Source organism: Salminus brasiliensis, chromosome 12 (assembly GCF_030463535.1).
Source record: "Salminus brasiliensis chromosome 12, fSalBra1.hap2, whole genome shotgun sequence".
NCBI classification, from domain to species: Eukaryota; Metazoa; Chordata; class Actinopteri; order Characiformes; family Bryconidae; genus Salminus; species Salminus brasiliensis.
This window is the reverse complement of record NC_132889.1, coordinates 22220729-22241331: the sequence shown is the minus strand read 5'-3', so window position 1 is coordinate 22241331 and position 20603 is coordinate 22220729. Positions and strand designations below refer to the sequence as shown.

The following is a 20603-nucleotide window of genomic DNA, read 5'->3' as shown; positions in this document are numbered from 1 at the left end:
GGCGAAGTGTTTCCAAGACTTGACTTCCAGAATGTTCTCTCAAGCTCAGATCAGAGGCGGCAACCCACTTCTGCTCGCTTTTACACGCTGGGCTAGAGAAACCCAATCTTCAGGCAGAGCACGCCAGCTACCTCTCACTGACGCTGCCAAAGACTGCCAGCCTCAACACACACACAGGCTGTAAGAGCCACACTGCACTGGTGCAAAAGTACCGTCCCGGTGGATACCGTCACTTTGGATACCAGGGTTTTTTCTACTGTTAATAACTGTACCCATCATATAGTCAATATGATTATTGAATCCCTTGACGTTTGGATATTCTCAGTCTCATAAGAGTCTGCTGAAGGGCGAGACGTCGCAAACTCTACAGACCCCTATAGGAGGACAGGGTCAGGGTGGGGAAAGAGAGAGGCCAAGCCGGCCAGCAAGACAAGTGTGACATCTAGTGGACAAGCTGATGAGTTTACCACTGAATTGAGTGTGTTCTTCCAATGGCTGACTCCTGACTCCTGTGTTTCTCTGACTCTGACATTTCTCATTTTCTTTTGACAGTCTTGGTTCCTCTGACAAAACCTTCCTGCCAACAAGCAATTAAATCCCCATTACTACAATCTGGAATCGTAAAACAGCGACAAAAAAGAAGTTCCATCTGAAAATGCCCTCCGACCCTCTTGCCCCAAAAGAACAACAAAGGAAACCAGGAAAGTCTTGAAATTATTTGGAATCTTCCAATCTTGTGTAGTCAGCCTTTACAACGATGACCCCCTCCCTCCTTTCTGAGAAAAAGAAAAAAGACAAAACAAGAGGATCATACAACAAAATGAAGGAGGACATGCAGTCATCCATGGAAACAACAACAACAAAAACAACAGCAACACGAAAGAGCAACCTGAAGAGGACAAAAAATCTGTTACTTAGGAACAAGGATATATTGTGCAATGGCTGGGGACATCAACAATGGTGAGATTTTAGTAAAAAAACAAAAACAAAAAACAAACAAACAAAAAAAATTAACAAAAACAAAAAAACACAAAAAGTATGGTTTTAGAAACTAACGGGACGTCAAATTATTGAGACGCTAAACATACTGACTTCCAGCGCAGAGTTGAAGCTAAAGGTAGATAATACTCCTCGTTCTGACAGCATCTCTAGTCGGAATACAGTAGAGAAACTGGTCTCTGTTTGCCCAACACCCAACCTAACAACAATTACTAATCAAAATACAACCAAGTCAAGTATTGCACTACAAAAAGGCGGAAAATAAAACACTACTTTTGTGCACTATTGAAAATAGGATAGGTGGAGAAAATAAAAATTTGCACATCATCTATTGCGGTAAAACAGGAAAGTGGACGTCAAACACTAAAAGCTATCCAGACGCGAGTCCACATTCATGAAGGGCATTCTCTTTATAGGTCGGTGTAGGGAAACATACGCATAGTTGCCCCATGCTATGATCTGGACAAAAAAACTACCTATGGAATCAGTCCAATCAAAAAGAGTCAAATTCAGGCCTTCCATTCGCCCCTAGTGCCAACTAAACATCAACTGTAGACCAACTCCTATTGGGTGAATGCCAATCCCAACACACAGACACACATACTCTCGCATTCACTGCCATGTCTCTGAGCTGCTGCTTTCAAATTGTCCAAAAGAATTCAAAAGAATTATTTTAAGTGACATTTTCAAATCAGAAACCTTACTATGCCTTAATGTCCCCTGAGATATTCTAGGATAGTTTGTATGAAGCTTCTTATGTTATTGTTATAATGAGGCATCTTGAAGGCCCCTAAGAAACTTGTAACAGCTGGTAGAGACAGCCCAGAGACACCCCTTCCTCTCGATCTTGAGTTTACTTCACTGTTTACACTCCCAGATGGCTGTGTTCCAAGAACGCAGGGCTGTGCTGTGGAGCAAAAGAATATCAGACATATCGTAGTTATGCACAGGGGGAGCGGGGAATCTGGTGGAGATTTTGATTGGACATTGCTTAATATGCGATGCATTTGAACCCCGTGGTTATCCACTTTAGAAATTCAGCAACAATTTCAGAAAGGCTGACAGCTCAGAGCAAGGCCTCAGAAACACATAGACACGCTAACGCACAGAATACCTTCCGCTGATTGACTATAAAGGGAAGCCTTGGTTTTTCAATAGGGCAATCGTAATCAGCCTTTTGATACTCGTTCTGAAATTGCCATTAATTAAAAGCATCGGTTTCATTCACAGCGCAACTCGAATCAGCGACCTCACAAAATAACTGGACTGCCTGACCACGTATCTCACTGCAGGGAAGCATTGTTGCCGGAAGGTGGCCATGTCATCAGCTTGGTAGAGGAACTAGCATTGCTAAATGAGAATTATGATGGCGATGGTCTTTTTCTTTTCTAATCAATGGAAGTGCCTCTGTATTCCCATTATGCAATTTGTTCGACATGAATTCAGGTTATTTTCTCACATATAAGCTATAGAGGAGGGAGAAATTTCTATGTCTGGAGCGAAACAAGTGACTCAAGTCTCACGAATCACAGACATCTTTATATATACAGGAGATATCCATATATATTTATATATACATTTCTTTTGTTTTGCGTATAAGCTCAGTGGCAGTCTAGTTATTTTCTGAAGTTTGGCAGAGTCATGAATCATCTAAACCAATTAGTCATTTGTTCAGAAGTACCAGTCCCAGTACCCAGTTCTACACTCACCGCAAGAAAAGTCCAATGAGAAAAGTCCATGGGGAAAAAAAAAGGCTATAGAATCGCTTTTCTATAGGAAACAGTAGCAGTAGTGTTGAGGAGAAAGATACGGCTTTTGATTTCTTTTGTGTTTGGATGGGAAGTATTTGTAATTGAAAAACATATTGTATGTTGATTGAGCCATGTGCAATGCCTTGGTAGAAAAATGTGTTTGTCTGTTAGATTGTTAGAGGGTGTAAAAAGAAGAGGGGAGGAAAAAAAAAACCTTCTATTATCGTTTCAAGTCCAAGAGGTCCGGGACTCTAAACTACAGGGCGGAGAGAAAAAAAAGTCTTTGTAAGTTTTGGGAATTGTTTTTTAATCTTTCCTTTTTTTCTTTTTTTCTTTTTTTTTTTATGTTTATTTGTAATGATTTGTTCTCAAAACTTGGGAGGGCTGAAGAAACAGTTTTGCAACACATTGAAATATATATCACAAATGAAACTGGTGCTTTTTATGGAATAAAGTACATTCAGACTCTATAATACATAAATAAGAAAAACAAGTGTTATCATAAAGCAAATTTTAGGAAGAAACATGCATTACTCTATTTTTTGTTTTGTATTTACTAAAGGGGGAGGGGTTCATTTTAGTCAAGGTTGTGACAAAAGGCATTTTTCTCATCGAGGGTGGATACAATCTACAGCGTCTAAGAAATGAATGCAAAAGCGTGGGGGATTTGAAATCCTCTGTTTTAAATCAATCAATCCGTTGCTTCCAGTGCAGTTCTGAAACGGCAGAATAGCACGCTTTAGCAGCCGCCTTCGGTTCAGGTGTCCCAGTGTCACACGAATCCCAAACCATGACAGTACGTAGTCACTTCTGTTGAAGACAGTATCCCGCTCAAAGCTAAGTGCTTTGTTGGCTTTTGTATATAGAATTTGTAAAACATATTCAAACTCAACGACAAGATCTTCCCTTTTTCTTGGGAGATGCTGCGAAACAGCTCGAATGCCCTCGAAACCAGCAGAAATAAGCGTGAATAAACGTGTGAGAATGTGGAGACGTGATGTGAATTCTTTAATGGTAGCTATAGTTGATTAGTAGACTCCCATCTCACGCCAAGCTCTGGTGGAAACCAATCTAAACAATATGTTGATAGCTAAAAATGTTTTGAGCTACAAAGTGAACCCCACCCCCTCTCCCCAAGCAACACCCACCCAGTCCCTTCCCCCCCAACTTTCCAGTCCCCACTGTAAATTACTCTAAATATTTGTTTCGTGACGTAGTGTTAGACTCAGAGCATCTTAAAGGTTGTCCCTAAAAAGTGCCTTTTGTTCACAGACTCCATCTTGTAATCCTGAGTGCCCGTCTCAGAAAAGCCCCCCTCCTTCAACCCGCTCTTATATTCTCTCCTTCTTCGAAGCAGTATATATAGTACTAAAGGAAATTGGTGTGACTTAGTTCCTCTTTTTATTGTTGATAATTAAGAAAATTTAAAAAAAGACAAAAAAAAAAGTCCTTTCTGTCTTGCTTTTCCTTCCTCTGTACTCTTCTGCCTCTCTTGGACACTGGAGTAGTCTGTAGTCGCATAACCATCTCCTTCCCCCCCACCCCATTTTCACTGAATGGAGGGGTTTTTAAAAAAAAATGCAAAAACTTTTGTCTGAGCAGAATGCAGTTAGCTCACATGTTATTCTTGTCTGTATGCTTCACATTGTATACCATACCGATCTCTTCAGCTTCTCCATTGAACAGTTAATGTAAGTGAACAAGTTACGCCAGTGGGCTCTGGCGGGATGTCCAGTGAAAGGGTGGACGAGGGAGAAATGGTTCCATCGGTTAACGGCACATAACGGAGCGAGGGAGAAACTGGTTGACATAGGAACGGGGCGGTGGAAACAAATCCGGCTGCTGGGATAGGTTAGGTTTATAACTCTTGTTTTGATTCTATTTATTTTCATTTTTTTACCAAATTTGGTGTCGTTTTTTAAACTTTGTCAATATTGCGTATTTAGGCTGCAAAGATGCCGCATTGAGAATTTACATGGATGATGCACCTTTTAGTGGTTGTACGAGACCAGCTATTTAAACGCTTGAGGGGGAGGGAGGGGGGGTTGTAAACCTGACTAAGCACCTTATAACGGAATGGTTCCGCCAAGGCGAGACACGGACTCGATGGTAAACAAATACGGAAATCCTGACCAAAATCCCAGTGTCATCTACGATTATGAGCCAAGCCCTCAGACCAAAGTGATGTGGTCCTAAATGCTGCACGCCACAGAACCTGGACTGTAGTGACAATTCAAAACGCCTTGAAACTCCACCAGCAAAAGCACACTCAGGCTTCAGCTTTTCAGCCTGCTCGTTTTCCCACAGAAATATGCAAACTTTTACTTTTCCTGAAGTACATGAAGCCAGCAGCAGCATCAGCCATGATTATGAGAGAGATGGGAGCATGTGAAAGCCATAGTGTTGAAGAAAGAACGCTCGCAGAGCCCTGTCCCTCCCTGGCACTGACCATCCGTGTTTAAAATCTTTCTTTCTTTTTTTTTTCTTTTCTTTTCTATTATCTTTTGGGTTTGTTTGTTTTTTAAAGTGTGTAGGGCATTGGGATGCATTTAGAGTAGACTGATTCCCCAGCAGCCTTTACCCCAGCCCCATAGCTTCCTCACTAACCCTAAAAGAAGCTGCCCTCTTTCTAGACACTCCCTCCAGAGCTCATGGTGAAATGCATGTGTTAATTACAATTTCTTTTCCATAATAAGAAAAACAGTTTGAAAAGAGCAAAACCTTTAACTGATTGAATAAAAGGATGTTCTTGACTGTAAAAATCCTTGTGTGGAACATTATTTTTTATTTGATGTTTTTGTGTTACTACAGTGCTGTTCCTAACTTACGTTTTTAAAAATTCAATCAAATCAAATACAACAAAGCTTTTTTATGCTACTATTTCAGATTATTTTACTGGTTTCACTATTTGCCACCTTTGTTACTCAAGCAACAGATTAATTCAATTAATTTCATTTTGATTCAGCTGATTGAACTCCGCCACGCTTTAATGCAGCTAGCCCTGCTGAATGTAAAACTCACTCATGCTGAAGTCTACTATGAGAGTAATGTAGTTACTTTTAACAAGCACATGAGGCTAAGGTCAAATAAAAATCCAGAGGTGGTGAGGGAAAAACTGTTAAAACAGTTCAGTCTGGAAGCAATTAAAAACCACTTACGCTGTTGTAGGACATCACTGAATCACAGTGAGAGCCATTGAGAAACCCCAGGAACACTGGTGAGTGGTCAGCCTGCCAAAGCATCTCCAAAAAAAGGCCGTCATGACAAATCACCAAAGGTTCCAGGGGATTATTCAGTGAACTGCAAGTCTCTCTATCCTCAGGTAAGGTCAGCGTTCAGTGTAAGGTGAGTAAGAAGGGGACTGGGTAAAGGTGGCATTCATTGGTCAGCAGCAAAGCAGAAGACACTGCTGACCAAAAGAAATACCAATTCCCGGCTCACAGTTGCAGAAGAGCACCTGGACAGTATCTGAACCTTTGGAAAAATATTCTATGGCCAGACTATAGAAGTGTAACCTTTTGGACAAGTCTGCTTACAGCTGGTGTAAAGCCATCACTAGGCCAACCCTCACACATGGTGGTGGTAGTTTTACAGTGTGGAGACGACTCTGGACCTGGACAGCTTGTTACAGCAAGACAATAACCCAAACCAGAACAGTGGATTCATATCTGAGAAGCTAAAAAGAAACACATTGAATGTTCTGGAGAGGGAAAGTCCTGCCTCTGACTAGGCCTAACAAAGCTGCTATGACAGGGCCTCAAATAAGTAGTTCAGTCTTGTAGCCATGCTGTAGTTCTCAGTTACTTTACCACAGACCTCAAAAACATAGTTATTGAAGAACTGTCAACAGGTACAGCTGCCATCAGCTATACACCAATTGCTTGATATTGTGGGACAGTTCAGCAAATGCAGTTGTCTTCAGTTGAACCAGTGATGCTGTAGAGTAGGCCTCAGTGATCAGGATGGATGTCTGTGCTTTTCTGTTATTCTCATATTATTCATGCACTCAATATACAGTTTCAATCAAAATGATTCAACACTCATTGCAAATTAGCTTAGTAACATTTATAAACCTTCAGTTTTCTGTAGTAATCCAAACAATAAAAATGTTAAACTCAACACAACTAATGACAAGCGCACTCTCCAAAATATAACACAAAATGAATTATTTAAACCCCTTCATGACAAGCATGTCTAGTACTTAATAGAGCACCCTTTTGCTGTTATGACCTACTGCAAACGTGAAGCATAGCCAGACACCAGCTTCTGGGGAATCGAAGCCCATTCCTCAAATGTAGTGACCCCCAGTTAATCAATATTCTTGGGTTTGTGTGCTACAACCACCTTCAAATCCCACCAAAGATTTTCTTTGTGGTTCAAGTCAGGCAACTGCGGCGACCACTCCAGAATCCTCCCCCTGCCTTGGTGGATGTTGAGGCACGATTGGGATCGATATGGTCCTTTTGGAAGTCACCCATGCTTTAGCTTTCTCCATACACGTAAAATAGGCCAACCAACATTCACAAACCATACATACCGTACATACGGTGCCTTCCATACCATACCATTTTTTTAATTTATTTATTTTGCATATCAAGGTAACACATTATTTCTTGATATGCCCCTCTATCTCCACATCTAACCAATCACAAGTTCACATTCCAGACCCCTCAGTTCAGGGCACCATAACGTTAGGGGGTTGGGTTAACTTCCCATAATATTATTTGTAGCATCCTTGGGGAATTTTTGTTATATTTTTGAGTAATGTGGTGCTGAGTGTCCTCACTGGTGGAGGACCTACTCTTTAGAAATGACTTTTCCTGGTCTAATAGGCTTTTCTAAGGACCAGAATTTGATAAAAGACTCAATTGCATGTTCTGGAAACACGGGAGGAAGGAGGAGGTTTGTATGTTCGACACCATTTGTTTAACTGCATTCCCTTTATTTTGTTTAAGAACTTGACGAAGACACAGTGGTAGACACGGACTAAAGACAAATAGTTCAAATTGGTCCATGTGGAAAAAACTGGTGTTTTGAATTTTCATTTATTTATTTAAAAGTAGCACCGATTTATATCAACAATTTGTCATTTTGTTTATTATGCTTTAAGTAGCAAAGATTTACACATTTGAATCATGTAAATATGATTTGATAATATTAAAGTTATCCATTAACTATAAAATCTGAACTGACCATGTAATAGTGTAATGAGAAACGTAAAGGTAATAGAAGCCCTGTCAAACACAAACACTGTCCTTTAGCATTTTGATTATAGAAACAATACAAAAGGAAACCACAGAAAAGGTTGGTGCATTCACATTTATATTAACAAACACATTCTAATAAATGCAATGCTGGATGTTTAGCTTCAGGTGTTGGTTGATTTTTTTTTTCTGATTTCAGTTAGAATTAGAAAACTGAATCTTTAAAACAGGACAGAACTGAGAAAAGGTCAGATGACTTTAACCATACAGTGGAACACAGCAAAATGCCACCGAGCCTTAGCAGCAAGTCTTGGTTATTTATACTCTAAACCAAATCTACTTTGCAGAACTACTTTAATTCAGATTTTACAATCATTTAGTCTTTTACACTCCGCATCACATTTCTAATTACAATGATAATTCTAAAATAATGTATAAGGACATGTTATTTTTTGGGAATTATGCAACTACATACATCACCAGTATTAAAAACACAGATATCTAGAAAATCTTAAAATGTAAAATACCAAGAGTGTGTAGGACCATCAAAATGATCTCTTAACAGGTCAGTCTTCAAGTCTCTTCAAATGGTATAAGCATTCAATATGGCTATAAGCAGCTTTAACAGGGCTTGTCTTTCAGTGACTGTGTTCTTAAACCACCAGTTGCAGTCAGAAAAAAGAAACTAAAAGACTTGAAATATATTGCAGATCAATTACTGACATAAATTCAAGGAGTGAATCTTTAAAAAAACTTCCCAATAACATGTTTAATAAACACAGCAATTCATTCTTTTTAACATTTATTGGACCAATCCATGCAAATCTCTTTGATTTTGCACAGTGAAGTCCCAGTTTAGAGCACCACAGCCTATTATTATCTATCATACTTATTCTAAAGTCAACAAATCATCTGACCACTAATGTCCTGAACAGCCCTTTTAAGCACAAGTTGGCAAACAGTGATGCCTTTTAAACCATTTTCGCAACTAAAAATCATATAAAAAAATGACAGGGTTTGGGTTTTTTATTAAATGCCCTTCAATGTAGAGCTGACGAAACATCCATCATGCTGATCCAGGCAGTCAGTTTCACCCCACAGTTTTCTGAATGATTAACCATTACAAAAACAGCAGAAGACAAAGTTTCACAGCTGCCATTACTGGCATTACAGCCAATTAGGACAGTTCACACTGAGTTACATCTGTCTAAAAAGTAGCTGCTAAGTTTAAACATAAAAACATATCTTTTAACATCCTTAGTCCCCAAATCTGTGTTTCTACAGTGAATTGAGATAGTTTTGCTTTTTTACATATGTGAAAAAACAACTCATGCTCTTGTAGAATAATTATATACATATAAATAATTACAAGAAAGGACTGATGAAATCCTAGAAAGGATCTCGATTCAGCATGTTTTGGTTGCAATAATAGTATTAATAATTAACAAACTTTCAAAATAGTTTTCCAAGCTAATTTTCTTTGAAAACTACTAGCAGACAATGAACTGAGGAAACCACGGTGTGTTTACTTTAAATGCTCCAGCATTCAAAACTCCCACATACAGCATGGGTGCGAACTCATGGCGCCTGCACTTCCGCAGGCCAGTCTCTTATGGATGGTAGATGTTGCCATGGTCACAGCACTCCCAATCAATCAGCTCAGAGCGCTGAAACCATAGCGAGATCTCTTTTTGTGCCACCTCGGCAGAGTCTGAGGCATGCACAATGTTCCTGCAACATTAATACAACAAACAGATTTTTTTTAATTAAATCATCATCCAAAAGAAATAGAAAGAATTATAATATAATAAAAATAATAATAATTAGAGACAGTTATTAGATTTTAAAAACTCTTACAGATTCATATCCATTATATAAAATAGGGTGACCATGTTTTTGATTTTCAAAAAAAGGGACACTGGGAGAGAAACACACACAGTCCGTCCTGATACGGATGGTTCACTCGGGGCGCTTCAATTAGGCCCCAAGTTGTAGGACCATGACAATGTGTGCGGGAGGATGGGAGGGAGTTAAATTCATCAAACCATGCACTTGTATTAACAAACATTAATACATGAACATTTACTTATAGACAAAGACTCAATAAAGACTTAATAAAAGTCTTAAAAGTCTATGCAGCCAAATAATCTCTGTTCTTATGAAGAAGAAAAATAGCAAAAACAATTACCACCATTTCCATACTTTTATTTGTATTGCAAATAATAAAAACAAATCAATAAAAAAAAAAACACTTTTATTAGACGGTTTTAAACCCTTCTGGTGAGTCAACCGTCTGTATTTATTTGAAACTCAGTGCTGTTGGTCACCTTGGTTATTAGATTCTTAAAATAGGACATGTCTGGGAAAAGAGGATGTATGGTCACCCTATCTAAAACACTGTAAATAGTAATTAAAGTTTACTAGTTTTCAGTGTTTTCAAACTTTTGACTAGCATATGTTGGCATGCATTTACTGGATGTAATTTTTTGACATGCGTGTGTGTGTGTACACAGGTGTGAGTACCTGCTAATATGAATACTGAAGTCTCCTCTCAGAGTTCCAGTAGCAGCTTCAGCTGGGTTTGTGTTTCCTACTAACATTCGTGTTGACTTTACTACATTGTGTCCTTCCCACACCTGAGAAAAAAAAAATCATGGCTACTTTTAACTTGGAGGAAAAACATTTAAAGCCTCTATCGCTTTTGCAAGCTTGCCCTGAACAAGAAGAGAGCAGTTGCAAGACTGACAGACTGAGAGTCCTGAATCTGAATCCTTCTACAGAAATGACTGTAGAAGAGCATGGAATTAAGAGACTGACAGCCTTGGCTGGAAGAGACTGTCTGCAGGACCTGTATTGTGGCCTCTGTTTATTACATGGAGTAGCTGAGAGGTCAGGCAACTAGCTAGTAAATCAGATCATCATGTCATGTTGTGCTGTTGGTTTGCATTAACAGACACTCTGTTAACAGTTCATTGCAGTTCTTTCTGTAAGCCTGATTTTAGCGCAAAATGGACAGTGTGATCTTATTAGCTGTTAGCTAGCCAGCTAGCATTAGTGTAGTTAACATGCTGGCCAGCGCTCTTGCCAATTGTATTTTCTGGTATGAGTTCGAGTACAAATACTATTACTTTTTTTTTTCTTTTAATCGTCACCAGCGCGTGATGACTCCTTGCAGCAGCAATAAGAGGGGTGAAACAGGACTGTAGTAGCTTCGGTTGATCTCGGCAGCAAATAGCTATAGAGGAGCTTTAAAATTGTTTCATGAGAAAATACATTAACAATTATTATAAACTTTTACTGCTGAAACATTACACTGGCAGAACAAACTGGGTATCCAGTGAAAAAATCTACTACTGCTTCTTGTCCTTTAGGTTGCGCTGTAAAGCCTAAGTAGGCAGCCTAAGACGCTTGGTCTGGAAGAAAGGGCGGTTCTACCAGTTCAGTAGGAGTCTGGCTCCACCTCTATGTCCTGCAAAGACAATGGTTTCAATTTTGGCTTCATTTCTATAGCATGAAACCACTGCGTCCATGTTTTTAGCCATTGACTTACAGCACTTAAAATATCTGCTGTTAATGTCTTGATGCTAGATAAAGGTGTTGTAGAGTGGGCTGTTTTGGTGGCACGCGAACCAGAGCAAATATCACCAATCTGCTCCACCCTGACGCCATGTAATTAAGGATCTAGATTATTATTAGTTATTAAGTACTGTTTGTATACAGCAGTGGTAACTTTTAGGTGTAACACCATCCTACCTAACTTTGAGTCAATGGAAAAGCATCTATGACATAAGGGGGATCAACTTGGCAGGGGGACTACCATGGTCATCATACTATCCAATTAGCTACCGCAGTGGCAACAACCAACAAATGTCTACAAAACATGATGTGACGCAATTAATTCTGTGTTTAAATGAACAGTTTTGTTGTAAACTATTAAAAAAAAAATCTTTAAGGTTAGCAGTTTTGGACATGACACTTTTTGTTCAAATGTGTATAAAAGCTGAGAAATACTTTTTCCCACAATGATGCCTCTTGTACATCATCGTGTTATCTCCTGGGAGATGCCTGTGTCGTTTCAAGGCAAAAATATAATTTCTGGTTAAATAAAAGTAAATTTAAGTCAAACTTTGCCAGGGGTATGAATACTTTCGGGCATGACTGTGTGTGTGTGTGTGTGTGTGTGTGTGTATGTATATATATATATATATATATATATATATATATATATATATATATATATATGTATATATGTACATATATACATATATACATAGAACGAATATTGTATAACAGGCCAGATAGGGGACTGTGCCGTCATCTGTGCAGTGCTTATCTATAATGGACACGAGGGACAGAGGAAATGAGGGCGGAGGGCGGAGGACGGCAGTTAGAAGTGTTGGGTGGGGTTGTTTTAGTAACGAGTAGAGAGACTTTAGTTTGACCCTCACCATGGCAACCACAGGGCCTGAGGTCATGTAGCGCAGCAGACTGGGGTAGAAGGGCTTTCTATGGAGAGACGAATAATGCTGGGCCAGTAACTCCTCAGACACCTGCAACGTATAAGAAAGGCATATAAGAAAACACCACTGCTCAAAAAAGATCATGCACACAGTCAGGACAACTTTCACTGCTTTTGGGACTATTAGCAAAGTGGCTACACATACACACACTCACACACTGAGAGAATGCATGAGCAGAGCACTTACCTGCAGCATCTTCAGACCCACCAACTGGAATCCTCGCTGCTCGAAGCGTTTAATGATCTGACCAATCAGACGTCTCTGGACCCCATCTGGCTTTATGGCAACCAGAGTCCGCTCTTTTACACCAGGAATATCTACAGCAATGACACACACACACACACACACACACACACACACACACACACACACACACACACACACACACACACACACACACACACACACACACACACAAAAGAAAAGATCAAAGACACTTATCCATGCATGTGAAATGTTACACAGTAGGCCAGTAGGGACACTTAAAACGCTGAGATCTAAAAGCAGTGGACAACTGCGCCCTCTCCTGTCAAATTATGATAACACAACGAGTACGTCATCTAAAAACTATTAGATGATGTACACTACGTCTACATCTATTAATACTGCTGAACATGGATGTGATGAAGGGTGAACACACCTTCATAAATAAAACAACCTTGCTTTGCAGAGAGGAATGAGACGGACAGGGCTGCTGGCTGCATTCAACATGCAGATTCATATCATACAGGCAGAGAGAAGTTACTGGAAGGACCACCATACCACTCATCAAATCACTCAAAATCAAATCTGAAAATACTAACTCTATAGCATGACTGGACAGCAGCACCGAAACACACATAAATATCAACACTACAGTGATATAAGGATGTAAAATTGTGCTTTCACTACGTACTCCGAGGGCCAGTGATCAGCACAGCTTGGTTATTACCCTGCTGAAACACACCTGAATTAGGCTCTGAGTGGCTCAGCGGCCCATTGCGCCTCCACTATGGTCCAGGGGTGCCGCTTTGCCATCAGAGGCAAGAGTCCGAAAGAGCACAACTGGTGATGCTGGCCGGCACAGAGGTCTGTTAGCTGTTGTGGCAGAGCTGGGGACCCGGGGAGCTTTGTATCGGAGGAGACATGTGTTAAGTCCTTACCCTCCTAGCATCTGGAACAGTGCTAGAGGTAGCTATGGTGGGTTAACGGGTGGGTTAATGGTACCTTCTTTTTTTTTTTTTATAACACCAGACAAACCTGCTAAATGTTGTGTTAGAGCAGGGAATTCAGTAAAATGGGTTGGGACACCAGTCCATCACTTGGGAGGAGGAACTGCCTGAAGCCCCTCCGCCCAATCTAACTTCCTTTAAATCAATCACCTCTACCTTTTCTCGTGTCTTCATAAACACACTACTTCCAGATATTGCCGCCATCATAACAAAACCTTTTTTTCCAATGTTCAGACCAGAAATGTTCCAACATTATTCCAAATGCTCTAAAACCTTTGTGACTTGAACGAGCTTTAAAATTAAAAGCCACTACTGTAGAGCTGTTCTGAAGGTTGAGGTGGTGTTATCATCAGTGAGGACGGATTATAAGATAAACAGGTTCTATATTTGGGGGGGGGGGGGGGGGAGTGCTGCTATTCATAAAAACAGTGTTGGTTTTTAATTTATAGTTTAAATGTAAAGACTGGTGGCAGACAGTGGATAACCCTGACCTCCAGATAGCAGTGTCTTAAGATCCCACTGTTCTGATTGCTGAAAAAGTTAACAACATTAAGGAAAGCATCAGTGTTTTGCCTCATTAGGATGAACTATATCTGAGGAAATGAATACACTCTTAAAAAGAGTTGGGGAGGGGTTCTGTGTATCAGTTCTGTGAATCATAATGATCCAAAGAGTCATCTGAATGCTGAAATGCTTCTTTTCTATAATGGAAAGCCTGTTAAACATGGTTCCATGTAACTGTTTTAGTACTATATCGAGATAACGTTTCTTTTACTCAGATTTTTAAGTTTCCCACAATGTTATTACAAAACTCATATCACTGTGCTAACAGTATGGCAATATACAGAATCATTACCCCTGTATTGTGATGCTCATCATATGGCTAGGTTTTTGCCAAACCACTGCCCTACTCTATATAGTAAAAACGGTTAACTCTTTGGATCATTATGATTCACAGAACTGATACACAGAACCCCTCCCCAACTCAAGAACTCCTGAAGAACTCTTTACAAAGTGTATTCATTTCCTCAGATATAGTATAGATATAGTAATGAGGCAAAACACTGATGCTTCCCCCAATGTCGTTACTCCCCACTTAATGTTAAAAAAGGGCAGCCAGCCAGCTGTACTTTAAACTGCTGGACTCACTTTACTCTCTCTCTCTCACTCTCTCTCTCTCTCTCACTCTCTCTCACACTTGATTTAAGAAGAATTCTGCTGAACGTGACGGGCATGTGATTTCTGCAGTCAGTTCCGATGGCGTGATTAAATTAAGAGCAATCCACACACACACACAGTCCAAAACATACACACACACACACACACACACACACACACACACAGTGGGAGAGAAAGGCTCTGGTTGGCTGTTCAGCAGACCAATCATCCAGCACTGTAAGCAGTGGACAGGAGCAGTGCATTTAAGGTTGCTGACAAGTTGTTCTAACAGGAGAGCTGCCCTGAGGACAGATAAATATTTGGTATAGATTAGGAAGGAAGTGTTGAGTTCAGGAGCAGACTAGAGTCCTACAGTTTGAGTGACAGAGTTTTCACCTCTCTATAATGGTCATTAAAACAGCCGATACACTGCATGTGTTCTTCTTCATAGAAAACATTAAGACTAAGAGTCTTAAAGGGGAAACTCCACAGTCATTTACATTTACGGCATTTAGCTGACGCTCTTATCCAGAGCGACTTACAAGGTAACTCGTATTACAGAGGAGGGCCAATGTAGTGTTAGGAGTCTTGCCCAAGGACTCTTATTGGTGTAGCACAGCATAGTCACCCCGACTGGGAATCGAACCCCAGTCTCTCACATGGTATAATAGCTCAGTGGCAGGTAGTGGTGTTATCTGTACACTGCCTGATCCCAGAGACACTGTTTTACAAGAATTGCTTGGCAATTATTCATTATTGAATATATGAATTTGTTTACATCCCAACATCTGAATTACCGAGATCTTTCTCCCCTCCTTCCTACATCAGGACCCTCAACACCCCCCTGCCCCAACTGTTTACACCAACCACACTCAAATAACACCTGATTTTAAAACACACAACACCAGAACCACCCAATTACACATACAACGATAATCACAATAAAAGCATAATGCTAATAACAGAAGTGTACTTGAAGTCTGTACAGATTTGACTAAAATAATTGGACATTGTACCCACCCCATTGTTGTGTATCTGTCAGGATCCTATGCTAACAGCTACTGTACTTACACTAGACATTTTACTACAGCTGCATTTACCACATTCAGTATTTTACAGCACACTAAAAACGGACAGGATTTCAGACTCCACTGTCCACGGAGTGCACTGTCCTCCCCCCATCATTACCTAATCGACACTAAACGCCTGGACTGAGCTCGGTCAATTAAAAACACGTGAAAACCAGCGTCAGGCAATTAGCTAGCCATCTAACAGCAGGCCGCGCGGGGGCGCTGTGAGCAAACAGCACACAGAGACTGGTCAAATGGCTGAAATTCAGCCTAAAGTTTAAAATGAAATCATTTCACAAACGATCCCAATCTGCCTGTGTTTAATCGACTACAGGAGCTAGTTTTGCTCACATTACTGAAAAAAACAGACTTTCCTAAATTCCCTACATGGAGCTGAAGTTGGCTTCTTCCTACTCCAGTCTCAATCCCACCTCACAGGGCAGCAGCTTTGTCGAGACGCCGTTATAGCAAAACATCCACGATTAAGGTGGAACAGAGACAACCCTGTTTAAACTTTATTAAACTCGACTTTACCTCAGACTCAGAGTTTTACTCGGTCTCTCCTGCACTCTGTCCTGCTGAGCCTCTGAGAAGAGCCACTGCTGCCCTCATCTCCCACTTTCCAGCTTAATAATCGATTACGGAGGTCAGGGAACCTGAAGAACCGAGCCTGGCTCATCATGGCCGACTCTCGGTGTGTTTCCCCTGCAGGTCTCAGCTCTGGGATGTTTACACTGAGGTTTTCTCCTCTAGGAGCGGAACCGAGGCTACTTTCATTCAAGTAACGGAACTTACTTCAGGATGGCTTCCAGCCCAAATACTCTCTTTCTCTCACTCTCCACACACACACACACACACCTGAGGTAGTACCGCGGCTCGGCGCGTCTCCACTTAACCAAGTCAGCTGGACGTGTGAAACTGGCCGCACACCGTGGAGGAGAAACCGGCTCACCAGACACTGCGGGACCACCGCCATGCTCACGTCAACTGGAGGAAAGAAGAGAAGGGAAAAGTACATGAAGAGGAGGAAGACCGACAGTCTGACTCTCTTTAAAGGCGCAGTTCATCGCCAGAAAAGTCCAAATGTTTACTTCTCACACAGACGTCGAGTCGTGTCTCTGTCTGCGACCCGTAGCTCTTACTTTTAAACCCCTGAAAGAGCCACAGAGGCTGGTCACTGAGTGACTGCACACACACACACACACACACACACGCACACACACACACAGCCGGTCATTCACCTGATGGGTCAAACTCACGTTTGTAATCAGAGAGTAATGACTGACTGACAGACTGACTGACAGACTGACTGACTGACTGACCTGGGACACAGGTTAGTTTTCCTGTATTTGTGGGGTTTTCCATTCACTTTGCACTCATTTGGAATCGACGGCTGTTCTATCATATCCAGCACATCCAACACTCACCCAGTCCTCAAAACTCTGTAATGGCAGAAAAACATGACCTTTAGGGCCTGCTGGTTTTGCTTCCTAATGGCATCACATGTTAAACCTGGACAGTGTGGTATCAGCCCGTCAGGAACAATCCAAACACAATTACTGACCATTACACATGTGAACTGAATCATTAGTGAGGTTGGTGTGGTGCAACGGAGAAAACCGCTGAGACTGGGGTCCAGTTCCTGGTCTGGGTGACCATGCTGTTCTACACCAATAAGAGTCCTTGGGCAAGACGAACACTCGAATACTGCACTGGTTCTTCTCTGTAATACGAGTGACCTTGTAAGTCGCTCTGGATAAGAGCATCAGTGAAATGCCATAAATGTAAATATAAACCACAAAATAGGGGAGTTACAAATTAGCAAGGGGAGTTAGCAAGGGTGTTACAAATGGTGCTGTGTAACACTGACAGATCCGTTACTGTGAATAGCGAAGTAAGAAGGTTTAACTAATGTCTAAAAGACGTAGGCCAGTAGTAACACCCCAGTTGTAGTCTGAGAATGCTTATCCTGCTGTGAAACCATCCTCTTTAGTTCATCTTCATCCATCTTCAGTTGTTGTTTCTTTTGATACACACTATGTGATGATTGCTTCCAGAATTTGCTAGTAGCCTACTTAATTAAATCCATTCTTGCCTCCGTCAGTAAAAAATGGTTCGTGTGCCACTGGCTGCAACACAAGCCCGAACCACAGGCCCCTACCTCATGCTTAACAGTTGGCGAGGTGTTCTTTACATGAAATTCTGCACCTTTTTTCTCTCTTTGCCCACTGGGGCCAGAAGGTGATACATCAAAAGTCCATCAGTCCACAGGACTCTTGTTGCCTTCTTCTGCTTTGTGGGCACCAGGTACTGCTGGGCTGCCTGCTTTCATTTCTTTAGCATGAGGAGGAGTCAGAGTTTTTATGAGGCGCTGAAATTTTAGGCTAGATGTCTAGATGTTCCTTGCTGATGCAGAATTTTGGTGGTGGGGGATGTTGTCTTCTGCTGCACCATCACTCTGGAGTTTGCAAAATCTTCACAAAGTCATTTGCAGTCAAAAAAAAGGGGGTTTTAATTAGCTTTTGTAGCAAATCCTACAAGCGACCTTATTTTTCTTGTTACTTACTTTACTTGACATTTATTAATTCAATTATAACAAAAATTACTTAAATTTACCTAAAAATACTAATACCATCTTCACATTACCTTCTTCTGCTTTGTGGGTATCAAATAGTGCTGGGGTTACTATTAATAGGAGCCAATGGCTGCAGTGTTTTTCAGCACAATGAGTCTAAGTGTATAAAGTTTTGTATCATCTGCTCTTTCCTAATGATGACTGAGCAGGCCATAGCCTTAAAAAGTTCATTAAGGTCTGAAGCCTTGCTAAAAGTTATGAGAGCGCAATTTTTTTACACAGTGTTCCTTTCTATTTTTTTGTCTTTTGGAGATCATCTTCTGAGAGGCTGTAGATCTGTAGGCTGAGATCTGCTGTTTGCTTTCCTCGATTTTGCCTGATCTGGTGGTGATGTGAATTCACACGCTGATCACTCTGCAGATATCGTTCCTGAGGCCTTGAGCTACAGATCAGAAACAAGCAAGGAAAGCAGACAGGAAAGGACGTTAAACTCACTCTAATAAGAAACAGCCACAGCCTTTCCTGCATTCAAGTAGTAACTGTGACTAAAAGGAGGAGCTACAGGATGAGCGTGGTAGTAATAAAGTACATTTCTGAAGGGGAGGCTAATTAAAGACTGTGACAGAAGGAACTTGCAGTGTCTTATGTATAGACCACCCGAGTCAGAGATGCTCCTGTTCTCACTGTTCGCAAAACATAATTACTTAAATGACGCTTTTTCCTGTTTAGATTCTGGAATGGCCAGAACATGAAAATTAGGTCTCCAAGCAAATCCACACAAAAAACACACACACACAAATCGATGTTTAGGCTGCCCTAAGCTCACAAAACAAACATTACCCTTGATCATGGAACAAGTGGATAGTGTATGTGTGAGGGAGTGATCAAGTTGGAGCAGGAATCATGCCATAAATAAAACTGCAACATCATCACGTGCACAACAACGTCTCCCCTTAAACACACCATGATCATTCCCTACCACAGTGCTGGAACGGTCAAAGTGTGGAGAAAGGAAAGATCTGCTCAGGATTCAGAACATACGAGCTCATTGGTGAAGCCGTGGTGGTGTGATATAACCAATGATGGCAGCAGCAGAGTGAATTCTGAGGTCTATGGGAACAGGTCTGTCAGTTTAGAGAAATGCAGTCAATCAATCATGCAGAAAGACAAAGACCAAAAGCACAACACGGACGACTACCCAAGTCGGTCACCAGACCTTGGCACAATTGAGCAGTTCATCTTCAGAGACTCCCTTCAGTGAAGGGAGAAAAACCCACAGTGTAAATTATGTGAAAGAAGCTGCTGTAAAGGCCTAGAGAGACAGAGGATGCACAGTGGTCAGGTATTTTGAAGTGTTATTGCCTTGATTTTGCTTTAAGACCATTCTGTCCAATATTTCTTCTCACAGTCTGCCATCAAGGCACCATATTCTAAGTTGTTTAGCATATCTAAATGTAAACATCAGGACACAAAAGCTGAAATTCTGAGGTCATCTCATACCATCTGTTAATGTGGAAGACAAAGATGTTTCACATAGGGCAAAAATGAAACAAGCAGCCCTGCCGGTCCAGTCCTTTGAATTAAGAATTTTAAGCACTAGGAAAATGTAATTTATCTAAATGTCATTTTATTTCCCCTATAATAACTGAAACCCCCTAATCAGTATAAGAAAATCTATGGTCCCTATTTTAGCAATCAACATAGCGCAGCGCAGCTTGATTTAGTGTGTGTCAGGGTGTCTTTGCTGGCGTAACAATAACGAAAAGTAAGCAAAAGGCATGTACTAAGTCCCTATATTAATTATGAGTGAGCCAGGTGTGGTCTGACTTTGGTGGATTGCTTTTTCAACAGTCTAGAAAGAGGTGCTGAAGCAGTGGAGGCCTCGTCTCTAGAATGTTTTATTTTGTAGTCTGTTTATTGTTGATGTAAAAGTTTGCATAGTTATGGGCACGCTATGGGTTTGTGCACTGCTGCTCGTCCATGTGTGTGGAACAAGCGGGATGTCGGGCACGCAATTCACTGCCAATATAGCAATAAACGTCTACTGTTGACATCTGCCTAGGTTGTTTTCAGTCAGTGGGGCTCCGTGTTTTCTGTTGCCAAGATAGCAATAAC

The 20603-nt window shown here is 40.9% G+C and overlaps 2 protein-coding genes across 15 annotated transcripts in view; one reads left to right on the top strand and one right to left on the bottom strand.

The window, feature by feature from the left end:
• nfixb (nuclear factor I/Xb) overlaps positions 1-5512 on the top strand; it is a 153694-nt gene extending 148182 nt beyond the window's left edge. For all 13 annotated transcript variants that reach the window (XM_072694005.1, XM_072694001.1, XM_072694000.1 and 10 more), the window contains one exon: positions 553-5512. In XM_072694005.1, the coding sequence (XP_072550106.1) occupies positions 553-567 (15 nt within the window). In that variant the 3' untranslated portion in view covers positions 568-5512. The remainder of the gene's footprint in view (positions 1-552) is intronic.
• Positions 5513-9480: 3968 nt separating this feature from the next.
• Positions 9481-16889, bottom strand: nme4 (NME/NM23 nucleoside diphosphate kinase 4). 2 transcript variants are annotated; one of them, XM_072694020.1, is made up of 5 exons: positions 16772-16889; positions 12661-12791; positions 12403-12504; positions 10478-10590; positions 9481-9685 (listed from the first exon to the last, which is right to left on the bottom strand). In XM_072694020.1, the coding sequence occupies exons 1-5, from the start codon at positions 16887-16889 to the stop codon at positions 9565-9567; spliced, it is 585 nt and encodes a 194-aa protein (XP_072550121.1). In that variant the 3' UTR covers positions 9481-9564. The 2 variants fall into 2 exon arrangements, with proteins under 2 accessions (XP_072550121.1, XP_072550123.1); XM_072694022.1 differs by lacking the exon at positions 16772-16889 and adding an exon at positions 15583-15597 and having other exon boundaries at positions 12661-12771.
• Between the last annotated feature and the right edge of the window lie 3714 nt (positions 16890-20603).

What these genes read in the sequence shown, in the direction of transcription:
- nme4 (XM_072694020.1), bottom strand. Translation starts at nt 16,889, where the DNA reads ATGGCGGTGGTCCCGCAGTGTCTGGTGAGCCGGTTTCTCCTCCACGGT. An exon ending in GAGCCGCGGTACTACCTCAG is followed by an intron (nt 12,792 to 16,771) that starts GTGTGTGTGTGT and finishes TCATTGCTGTAG; the next exon opens with ATATTCCTGGTGTAAAAGAG. An exon ending in TGGGTCTGAAGATGCTGCAG is followed by an intron (nt 12,505 to 12,660) that starts GTAAGTGCTCTG and finishes TATACGTTGCAG; the next exon opens with GTGTCTGAGGAGTTACTGGC.